This window comes from Didymosphaeria variabile (genome assembly GCF_027946475.1).
Source record: "Didymosphaeria variabile strain IMI 356815 chromosome Unknown scaffold_8, whole genome shotgun sequence".
Taxonomy (NCBI): Eukaryota; Fungi; Ascomycota; class Dothideomycetes; order Pleosporales; family Didymosphaeriaceae; genus Didymosphaeria; species Didymosphaeria variabile.
Window position 1 is genome coordinate 603999 of NW_026611627.1, and position 11436 is coordinate 615434.

Below are 11436 nucleotides of genomic sequence, written 5' to 3' on the forward strand. Positions count from 1 at the left end.
GAAGGAGAGGGAGAGGAGGAGGAGCAGGGGCACAGGGAGGGGAACCACATCTTGTGTGGGGGCCGGGCGCCGGTTGGGAGGGTGGGGTCACAGATGCTTCATTGGACTGGTTGGCGTGAGGTGAGACGTAGATGATGATGTTAAGGCAAGCTGAAGACGTTGTAGCACAGATGTTGGAAGACTCGTGCCGGGCGCACAGAGTGCAAGGTGGCTTAATGATGCCAAGCGTCCGCGGCGGGTAGGACGGGCGTTGTAGTGAATAGACAAACGCGCTAAAACGCAATCTCCAACGAGTGCAAAGCGCTAGAAGTAACGACGCTACAATGCCGCGCGGAAGAAATGTGAACCTCGAAGGAGAAAGAGTGCAAAGGTAAACGCGCGAGGAATGTAGTCCTTCTTGGCTGTGGAGCGAACATAGATTAACCAGCTCGCCAAGCTGCTCACATCCCTGCTTCAGATCCTTCCATCTCACCTCGGTCCCTTGACGATGCTCCGCGCAAAGCTTCTCTCGTCCGCGGTGAGCACCCACGCGATGCCCGAGTCGCCCGCCTCTTCCGTCGACACCTCCTCCCACTCGTCGTCCTCCATGTTCATTATCAACGTCATCTGCGTGCACTTTGCGAAAGCGTCGCGTAGCGCGTATTTCCCTCCTCCAACCGCCGCTGTCACAATGCCCGAGATATCGCGCTCCAGCCTTACCGCACCAAGCTCATTGACGAGCCCGTGGTACCCCCGGATGCGCTTCTCGAGGGCACTGGCCAGGTAGGCGAGAGCGACGGTAAGCAAGCGGTCAAAATTCGCAGTAGTAAGTATGCGCTTGATGGGCCTTATGAGCGCGCCCCAGCCCCGATCAAAGCGCGCTTTAACCAGATCTGCATCGTCTTCTTCGCCGTCTTCGCCATTGGCGTCTTCGTCCGAAGGTCTGTAGTTAATCTCGCGGAAGGCTTCTGAGAGGATGGGGCGAACGCGGGGTTTGAGGACGGTGTGGAAGGCGACCTGTATGCCGTCGTTTAGCAGCTCTCCACTGTTTACGGCAAACGAGTGTTCGAGGTTGCGGAGTTTTGTTTCTACGAAGCGGGCGTCGTGGCCGAAGGGGAATAGGTTTTGCAATGGTGATTCGGAGGAATCTTGCGGTTGGGAAGGGCCGCCGAGCTGCTGCTCCACGATGCGCTTGATGTAGTCATTTGAGACGTCCAGGTTGTTGATCAGCACAAGGAAGGCAATGACTTTGTCTTCCGGGGGAAGGCCGCCTTGTATCACAGGTCTGGGATAGCTCTCATCGCGCATCTTGCGCTGGATCATGCCGATAAAGTCTGTGCCTAGGAGACTACCGACTGTGGGGACGACGTTGGCGATGACGTCGCGCTGGGAGGTTGCTAGTGCGCGCTGGAGGACTTGGTTTAGGATGTACATGACGGTGTCGACGGCGGTGGTGATGAAGGGGGGTTCGGCACTGAGGGGCTTAGTGGGATTGAGGTTGAGGCCTGAGGGGGATTGGTCCATTTGGAAGGCTTTTTCTACGGAGCGGCGGAAGAAGAAGGTTGTCATGAAGTTGAAGGGTTCGATTAGATGACCAGAAACCTTTCGGTATAGGTTGCTTGTCGCTAGGAATTGCGGCATTACCAAGCCATGGTCGATGCGATCTTCGGGCTCAGCAGGCTGGGGACGTAAGTATGGTGGTACAAAGAGGGAGTGAAGAACGTACTGCGCATTTGTCGGATATGAAGCGGGAGTAAAGAGCCCAGCGACCGAGCATTAGGGCACTTTCAGCAAGTAGGCCATCGACCTCCTTCATGTCAACGCCTTCATCCTCGCTGGTACGTCCGGCAGCATTGGCCGGTGAGCTGGAACGGGGGGTCCCATTGGCGGGCTTGAAGCTCTGCAACAGAAAGGAGAAAGCATAAGATTTGATATCAGTCAGTTTACGATCAATGTTGCGCTCGTCGTGCCAGGTGTCTAAAACAATGCCACCTTGAACGTCTGCCTCAATCTGCAGACGCTCAATGACCTTTGCCATCATGCCGGGACCATAGTGGCGTTCTACTAGCGGCTCGTGACCGTCTACAATCTGGGCGATGTGCTCGAACAGCTTGGTGAGGGTTTGGCCATAGAAGTAGCTCTCCTGCCTCTGGGATGGCGGGGCCGAATTGAAGTTTGTGCGGGCTCTTGCAGCGACGCCCTGGCACACATAGCGGCCGTATGCATCGAGACCCGTGTCTGTTCGCCCAATCAAGGGGAACAGCTTGAAGAATCTCGTTACGCGCGAGCCATCGCCCTCAGTCGCGGCCTTCTCAAACTCGCGCAGGAACAGGCCGCACAGCGACTCGGCGGCGGCGTTCAGTGTCACCCGCGGCGGGTCAGGCACCTCTGCTGTGGGCACAATCTCTTCCGCAAAGCTGCCGTCTATGACCTCGTCTGGTATTTTGGAGGCACGGCTGAGGTACCCCGCGGCAGTTTCCCAGTCCTGCGGGGCACCCATGGAGCCATGCACACCCAGCACGCATGCCTTCAATTCCGCCACCTGCTCGACAACCTCCAGCGTCGCCTTCACATTTGACTGCTCGTGGTCCAATCGCTTCACGGCGCTCGATATGCGGTTCGCGGTGGAGGCTGCGTCGGACAGCATGCCATTGCTGATGGCGCGGGTGTTGACGACCTGGGTGCCGAGATTGGCGCGGAGCAGATCGAGGCGACCGAGCTCGCGGGAGAGGTCTTTCTGGGAGGCGATGAGGTCGTTCAGACGCTGGGTGACGGCGGCTTCCTGCTGGTGCAGCTCCGCAAGCGCAGCATGGATCTCAGCCACCGATGTGGCGGCGTATACGTCGTGTTGTGCGGTAGCGAGGGTGCCGTTCTCCATTGTCGAGAATAGAACGGCAGAGGCAAAAGCGAGGGCGCTTGTCTTTCCTATGGTACGTGTCGTCGATCGATGTCTTCTCTGAGTGGGCGGTTATGCAACGGTTGCTTGGATGACGACGGCCCACTTGCGCTGCTGCAGGGGCCGCCCGTCGCTCATGAAACCTTGGAAGACGGCTGGCCGCGAAACAACCCCCCGACCTCGTCCCTGTGTCTTACGTCTGACATACTTGCCGTTGCTATACCCACATAAATCGCTTGTTTGTTTAGCATCGTATTCACACGCACAATTGCAGCCGCACACCTACATCCTCCGCTCTACGCTGCGCCCAGTGGACCCCACGTCCAGACCTCCAACGTGCATACGCCGCTGGCACCATTACGAACCAGGCGCAGTTCTCGCTAAATCGAGTACAGCTGAACGTCTGCACTTCAGAGACATAGATACCGCTTTCGACCGTTTGACGGATTTCCTCTCGACGCCCGACGCATTCCTCAGCCTGCTGCGCAAACGGGCTCGTGCGACGGCCTATTGTCAAACACATTGCCCGTTACGTCGAAGCCCGAGTCTGTGCCCGCGAGCACCACGACGAGGCTGGCTGGCTACACGCTGAGACAGACGAACCCGCTGCGCTTCCTACCTATGCCTTCGACGCTACAGTCGCTTCCTTGAATAATACTTCTTCGCTGCCGTCCAGACACCGTGCTGCTGGCTGCGCTGCGAGGAACCACCGTCGTTCCGCACCCGAACCGCGGGCACCCTCCGCGCACCCGCCTCCATGGATTCCGCCGGCCAGCTGCTCCATGATGCCCACCAGCTCTACGACCGCTCCGGTGGGATAGGCGGGGACGCCTCGTCTCGGCCACCCGTATACAAAATCGTCGGTATAATCCTCGCCATATCTTCCGGTCTATTCATTGGCGTGTCCTTTGTGCTGAAGAAACATGGCCTGCTTAAGGCCAACGAAAAATACAATGAAGAGGCGGGAGAGGGCTACGGATACCTCAAGAACGTGTGGTGGTGGTCAGGCATGACGCTCATGATCATCGGCGAGATCTGCAACTTTGTCGCATACGCCTTTGTCGACGCCATCCTCGTTACACCAATGGGCGCTCTGACCGTCGTGGTCGCTGCTATCCTGTCTGCTATCTTCTTGAAAGAGCGCTTGAGTTTTGTGGGAAAGATGGGCTGTGTCAACTGCATTATCGGCTCAATTGTCATCGCTCTGAATGCGCCGCAACAGTCTGCTGTATCCAATATTCAGGACATGAAGAGACTCGTGATAGCGCCAGGCTTTCTTAGTTACGCAGGAGTCGTCATTGTTGCGAGCGTTGTTATCGCCCTCTGGCTAGGGCCCAAGTATGGAAAGAAGACTATGATGGTATACCTTACCATCTGCAGTCTCATTGGTGGTCTCAGTGTCGTTGCGACGCAGGGTCTTGGATCCGCCATTATTGCTCAAATCAACGGCCAGTCCCAGTTCAAGGAATGGTTCTTATACGTTTTACTCGTATTTGTGGTTTCTACTTTGCTAACCGAGATCATTTACCTCAATGTAAGTTTTTCACATCGCCACACCAAATCCGTTACTAACATCTCCTAGAAAGCGCTTAACCTCTTCAATGCCGCTCTGGTCACGCCCACCTACTACGTCTTCTTCACTTCCGCTACCATTGTCACCTCGGCCATCCTCTTCCAAGGTTTCAAAGGCTCGGTTATCAGCATCACCACTATCATCATGGGCTTCCTACAGATCTGCACTGGAGTCATTCTACTACAACTGTCCAAATCTGCAAAAGACGTACCCGACGCTGCTGTGTTCAAGGGCGACCTTGATCAAGTCCGCACCGTCGCTGAGCAAGAAGAGCCGGAATACGAACCGAGAGCAGACACCATCCGTGGCGGTGGTGCCATCCTGCGGTCCATATCCAAGGCGAGGAGCGAGAAACAACTCCAAGAGGCGAAGAGATTGCAAGAAGAGCGCATGCAGCCTATTGGCGAAGGGGAGGCGGTCGAATTCGATGGCCTGCGAAGACGAAAAACCGTGCTCGACCCCAACCGCCCGCCCACGCGAAGCGCTACTATCGTTCAACACAAGGTTGTGCATCCCCCGCTGGGCATGTCGCACTTCCCCGAAGACGATTCCGACGACGACACAGCCTCCTATCACCCAGGTTTCTTCCAAAGGCTGCGATCTCGCGGCAAGTCGCAAAGCAGCACTAACCCTCCACTCGACCTCGAGTCCCTGCCGCCTGGATCGTCTGGAAAGCCCTACGGTGGCGACATGCAAACCGACACCTCGTACAAACCCCACGAGACCACCATCCAATTCACCTCTTTACCTCATCCGCCTCACCCGCAAGATCCCGACTTCGAAGACGCGCCGGGCGAGCTGCATCCTCCGAGGCCACCACCCCACACCGCGAAGCGCCAGTTCTCCTTTCAGAACGTCTTCTCACGGAAGCGCTCGGAGTCTGGCGCCGGGGAATCGATAACGAGCAGGCCCGTTAGCAGGCACAGCCGAAAAGGCAGCCAGAATGTAAAGGACGCGACTGAGGAGGAGCGTCTGGGGCTCGTTAAGGGCGATTCGCGCATAATGGGGCCGATAATTAGCCGTGACAGTCGCGAAGGGAGCCCGCCGATGTACACAGATGATGAGTGGCGTATAGCGAGGAGTTCCTCTCCGGAGCGCGGGCTCAGTCCCGGCAGAGGCCCGAGTCAGGCGCAGGGCCAGGCGTTGCGGCGCGTGGACACGGAAGAGTGGGATCCGGATGACGATAAGGAGTTTGAAAGTAGGAAGGCGTCGGGTGGGGCGTTCATATAAGGGCGCTAAAAAGAAGAGAAGGGAAGAGAGAGGTGATCTGATTCATTTGTGCGCTTGATATGATACCAACGCGCGTGCCTCATTCCTACCGAGAGGATTCTTTGGATACAAGCTTTTCTGCGCGGGTTTTCTGGAAAAGAGCAGGGCGCACTGGTGGTCGCTTGTACGATACGGGGGCGAGGGCATAGTATATACGGGGCTGGACTGTACATGGGATGGGGTGTATATAGATAGTGGAGAGAGAGCGAGTGTGCCGTGGCTTTATGCAGTCATGAGGTAACGACCGACGTATATAATGATATCATCTTCTGCTGCTATCTGTCTCTGTCCTTACCTCTTGCTGGTCTACTCCGCACGAAACACTGCTCTTGGGGCCGGGGATATATTCTTCTCCTAGACAGACTTTGACCCTCGTACCACGCTTAAACTGCTGTTCTGGAAGGAAAGTCTTGGACCGGTTTTCCTGACGTCTTCTTCCAAGAGCCATGTTACTATTCCGCTTGACTGCAGCTTGGTCTTCGTACGAAATTTCAACTTTTACATATGCCGTTGTACTGCTCCTTATCTTTCTTTCACGTTAACGCATCGCCTGTACGCAAAAATCGGTAACGACAGTCGAGTATGGAAGAACGACTACTTTTTCGTTTACGCTTGGATCTTATACAATCTATCGTAATCATTCGCATCATGAACATGACTTCTAATTACCTTGAGAACACTCGATGTGGTAAACTCACGTTCTTTCCAAGTCGTCTGACGGATAACTTCGATAGTAGGTTCTGGCGACAAGGTAAGAGGGATGCAAAGTTACCACCGAGCGTTTTTGTACAGGTTTGCTTTCAATTAAATATGCCGTCGTCGCGCATACAGGTGATATCGATATATACAGGAGATACCGCCGCTAAAATGGGAGTCACAACAGCATCAAGCGCTGGAAGCTCTCAGGCCGGCATCTAGCTGTCCACGCCTCAACCCTTACCCCGGGAAACCCACAACCTGGAAGTTGTAGTTGCAAATATCCGAGCTCGTCTGCACAGTCTGGTTGCTGTAGCCGCCGGCAACCATCTCGCTGCCATCCCCTGTATCCGCACACAGTTAGCAAAGCCACTCATTACTCTCGGGAAGAAAGCAACTCACAAACTTCAAGCTGGACCTTTCCTGCGCCTAGGTTGTCGAACTTGAACTTGTTGTACCCCTCCTTCAGCGTCACCTTGCCAAGCTCCTTCTCGCCGTTGTTGACAACAGCTACAAGGCCTGTGCTGCCCTTCGCAACGAGCACGACACCGCTGACAGAGTCCTCGGCAGGCAGCGGCTCAGGCTTGCCCTTGGGGTCCGCGCTGCAGTCTCCACCAACGGTGAGGGTATGATGCCAAAACGCGCCTTGTACGTTCTTCCCGTTCGTAGGCACCACGTTCGCAAGGTCCGTCTCGCAATTATGCCACGCCTTCGCAAACCCCTTAATCACCTGCTGATACCCCGTGTGGTCAAACCCCTTGTACCACCCCTGCGCCTCGGTGTTCCCCGCGTTAGGCTCGTCCCAGATATTTCCAATGTAATGGCTTTCAGGAGCGTCGTTCCACGTCTGGATCTCGATCATGTCGGGCTGGTTTTCGCCGCTCAGGAGCTCCGCCATGCGGACTTCGAGGTTCTGCTCGCCGCGGCGGTACCAGTTTTGGCCGTCGTAGTGCTTGAAGTTTAGGGGGGAGAGGCCTGCGATGCGCAGCTTGCCCTGAGCGTTGGAGACAGCTTGAGCCCAGACGGCGTCGTCGGTGGTGGACGCGTTGGTTTCGACGAGGCCTGCGGATTGCGCGGGCCAGGAGTTCCAGCCGAAGACGCCGTCGTAGCTGGGGAAGGAGCCGAAGAGGTTGGCGTCTGGTGCTTGGTTGTAGAGGCCTGGGATGAAGAGGATGTTGCCGCCGACGTTGGACTTGAATTGTGAGATTTTGCCATCGTCGAATTGCTCGCCGCCGAAGGTGGTGACGAGTTGTTTGCCGTTGAGGGCGTAGTATGAGGGCCTTGAAAGGAAGGGCTTAAGGTAGTCGACGACTTGGCTGGGGTCGCCGAAGTTATTCACGCCGAAGTCGAAGGAGAAGAAGAGCTTGAAGCCGAGGTCGTCGGCGTTCTTAAAGAGGCGCTCTACGGTTTCGGTCGCCCAGGAGTCCAGGGAGTCTGTGATATGTTAGTTCGTGCTGGATGGTCACGAGACGGGTGCAGTACTGATGTTGAGCGCGAATGCGTCAAGGCCAAGATCCATTGCATCTTGAACATCTTTCTTGGTGTGTTCGTCGGTAATCTCTCCGATCATATAGTGGGCGAAGCTTCTATGGTAAGCTCGACTTTCCAAGGTAAGACATAGCATGTACTTACATCCCCTTGCTTGCGCAATCGCGTCGACTAAGAGGTGCGCTCGGCGCACACGAAGCCAAAGCCGCAAACGCGGCAACGGACCAGCCCGCGAAGAAACGCATTGTGAAAGAGTGACTGTAAACGCGAGAACGAATGGAAGACCCCTAAAGGATCGAAAAGACAAGTGAAGAGAAACGGTTTAGCTATTACCGCCCCATCGCTCCGACGCCATCTCTTATATCAAAAAGAAAAGCGTACCCTCATGTCAAGTGATGTTTGAAACGCCCGCTCAGGTAAGGCGAGCGACTACGCTGCCACGGTAAATTTGACCTATGGAGCTGGCTGTCACCAAGATTTGGCCCCAGCGGGAAACATGAAACTGCGTAAAGTCCGCCACCCGCGAAGCTACCATAGGTAGCTCGTAAACCTCGCTCAATACGGCGTTAGCCTCTCGCTGACGCCGGCATGGCAAGGGATGGTACTGTGGGAATGTGGAAAATGCAATAGGAGAGGATGTTTCAACCCTCGCACGCCGAGAAGTGCGGTGGCATGTTTGGATCCGCTAGCCAATCAGGGCTGCTTGGTATGACTGCAATCCAGCAAGGCCAGTCGCTGTAACATCGCGGTAACAGCCGTGATGTATACACAGCAGGAAGTCTGGCGAACTCGTTTGCTTGAAAGTCCACTGTCAAAGCATCCCCGAGAAGGTGGGTCGAACCCGAATCGCGGCCCTGACGGTGTCCGCTGGGCTTCGGAACCTCCCACTCAATTGGTGTCCTTGCATTGGGAGACGTCCTTTATAGAATCTTCATTCTGTTCGAGCAATTAGCAACGTGCATAACCTCGTGTAATTCGTTCTGTAACCAGAACGATGCGCATGTGGTGTGGGACTTGAAATGGGGTTGGAGTGATGCGCGCAGTGCCGCTGCTAACCAGATGGGGGAAGGTACAGGAACACATTTGCTGATCGCGCCCGCCAGTCCGGACGTCAACCACTTGCAATCCTCTAGGAACCTCAAAATCATAAGAACTGACTTTTGAGCATGTACACATATAACGAGGCGATGCAGACAATTGCTACCTGGAGTTTCCAGCCCCTCATCGATGATAACGGTCTGCACACAAGAATCTACACTCGCCAAACAGAGGCAGACATTCTTGTAATTGAAGCCAAGCGACCCAAACTTACAATGCAAGCGCATGCTTCATCTTCCTGATCGCCCCCCGCAATATATGCGGCACCCTTCACTTGGATCACATGAAGCCGTTCCTACAGAAATTCTTCACAGTCACGATGAGATCCCATCTCTCAGGCCGCAAGCTATACGTTCTTCGATTGCCCTCGAAAATACACTATGAATCGATTATGAGCGGTTTTTAGTCACTAGCAATCTCGTGAGTATCAATTAAACCACAACTTGCCCAAACCATGACAATGGGTAGAGAGATTTTCTATCAGTCCAAACAGAACCCCATGTACCGAAGCATAGTCGATTTCAGTCCCAGGTTGAGAAATCTGAGGGAGAGCGTGTGAAGAATGAAAACGTAGGCGGGTCAAGAAGTGTTTAAATACCTAAGAGAGGCGCTCAGCCTTAGCAACCACAAACAGAACCCCATGAAAGAGGCTTGTGCGGGTTTTGGACTGTCCCAATTTCCTGATAGCGCCCGGATCCCCTTTCTCAATGCCCATAGCAAAGTTTCGTCAAGATTTTAGAAAGCCGGTAATCTCAAACACATGGACTCTATAGACCGCGGAAAAGCCATATGCGCGTTCGTCCACGAACTTTTGCAGTCATATGCAAGCGTTCGGAGTAGAGACATAGGCTGGTGGCAGTGTTTATATGCCTACGTGAAACGAAACCATCACCTAGCAGACCCAAGTAGGAGCCCACGGTTATGGCCTGCGCATAGACGGTTGAGATGCCATGAGCAATAAGGAGACCGCTTTTTAGATAAGTCATCGGCGATAGTGGTGACTCATTAGAGTCCATCATTTCGAGTTGAGGCTCTTTTTAGACCACCAGGGCAAAGCCATAGTGCTTGGCTAGGTGGTTTTGGTCCCAAGCTAAGGAGCTTGAGTGTAAGCGTGTAGAGGGGAGACACAACCGGGTGGAAGTATTTATACATCTCTAAAGGCGCTAGCAAGGCGTTTGTCGAGGTCAGAGGATCACGAGCGGGGCTGGCATGAGGCTTGTGACGGGTGCATATTACATGTATAATTCGCAGACAAACAAACGATGATTACGGTCAGCTGATAGACATGGGCTCGTCTTCCAAAAGTTTTATGATGCCATCAATACTGTTCCATCTATCACAGCCAATTCAACCACTTCTTCAAAGCCTCCGCCGTTTCCTTCGGTGCTTCCTCTGCCCCAAAGTGCCCAACATCGCCTCCAAGAGCATGAAACTCGAGCTTTCCGTCCACCCATTCGCTCCACACCTGGGGAAAATCATACCTCTTCCCAATATACCGCTCACTATACACCACCAACGTCTTCACCCCGATCTTCTTCCCCTTCTCCCTCCACCCCTTTTCAACATCCACATCTACCGTAGCACCAGCCTCGTAGTCCTTGTTGCTCGCATCCAGTGTGTGAGGCTGCTCGAAGAAGCCCCTGTACACAGCTAGCGAGTCATCGGCTTTAAATGAAGTGAGACCAGAAGGATTCTTGCCCGCCCAGCGCAAACACATCTCCTCGCACCAGTTTCCAGGGCCGAAAGCAGAGATGAGGCGGTTCGCGAGATCGACGTTAGCGAGGAGCGGCCAGTGGAAATAGCCTACCACTTCTGCCGGGTTCTTGGATGAGGCTTCCCATTGGACTGTCGTTGGGACGATGTCGATTAGACAGACGCCTTTGATGGCTACGCCGGGGAAACCCTGGACGGCGAGGTGGTGTGCGACTCGAGCGCCGCGGTCATGCCCGATGAGTACGACAGGGATGTTGTCCAGAGACTTGCTGCTCGTGCGTTTGGCTTCTGTAAGGAGGGCTGTTAGAATGGTCGATCCGATAGAGTACTTGGAGTTGTCTTCGATGGGAGCGCTAGCGCCGTATCCGGGGAGGTCTGGGGCGAAGATGGGTGCGTCTGATGGGAGGAGAGCAACCAAGTGTCTCCACATGTACGAGGACTGCGGGTACCCGTGGATGAGTACGAGGATCGGGTTTTGCTCGGATGCTGCACCTAGGCCACGACTGTAGCTGACGACTTGTTCTTTGTTGACTGTCATCTTCTGTAGACCCAAGCTCTTGAGCTTTTCGTCCTGAATGGAAATCGCTGAGGTCGACATGGTGGATTGAGTGAGACTGATAAATAATTGTGATGTACTGAGTCACTACCGACGGGCTTAATCGTAGTGATACTTGTTTGCACGAGTGCAATGAATTGTACACGATGCCTTCAGTCGCTAGCTTCA

At 54.5% G+C, this 11436-nt stretch overlaps 4 protein-coding genes across 4 annotated transcripts; 1 reads left to right on the forward strand and 3 right to left on the reverse strand.

Moving 5' to 3' along the window:
- Nucleotides 1-468: 468 nt before the first annotated feature.
- On the reverse strand, nt 469-2857 carry COG4 (Golgi transport complex subunit 4; the record flags this gene model as incomplete). The annotated part of the gene is made up of 2 exons (XM_056219166.1): nt 469-1659; nt 1706-2857. The coding sequence occupies 2 exons, from the start codon at nt 2855-2857 to the stop codon at nt 469-471; spliced, it is 2343 nt and encodes a 780-aa protein (XP_056066293.1).
- Nucleotides 2858-3632: 775 nt separating this feature from the next.
- On the forward strand, nt 3633-5678 carry N0V89_010423 (uncharacterized protein; the record flags this gene model as incomplete). Its single annotated transcript, XM_056219167.1, has 2 exons — nt 3633-4409; nt 4458-5678. The coding sequence occupies 2 exons, from the start codon at nt 3633-3635 to the stop codon at nt 5676-5678; spliced, it is 1998 nt and encodes a 665-aa protein (XP_056066294.1).
- A 975-nt stretch (nt 5679-6653) lies between these two features.
- N0V89_010424 (uncharacterized protein) lies at nt 6654-7983 on the reverse strand (the record flags this gene model as incomplete). Its single annotated transcript, XM_056219168.1, has 3 exons — nt 6654-6757; nt 6816-7847; nt 7896-7983. 3 exons carry the CDS (start codon nt 7981-7983, stop codon nt 6654-6656), a joined length of 1224 nt encoding a protein of 407 aa, XP_056066295.1.
- Nucleotides 7984-10335: 2352 nt separating this feature from the next.
- Nucleotides 10336-11310, reverse strand: N0V89_010425 (uncharacterized protein; the record flags this gene model as incomplete). Its single annotated transcript, XM_056219169.1, has 1 exon — nt 10336-11310. One exon carries the CDS (start codon nt 11308-11310, stop codon nt 10336-10338), a length of 975 nt encoding a protein of 324 aa, XP_056066296.1.
- Between the last annotated feature and the right edge of the window lie 126 nt (nt 11311-11436).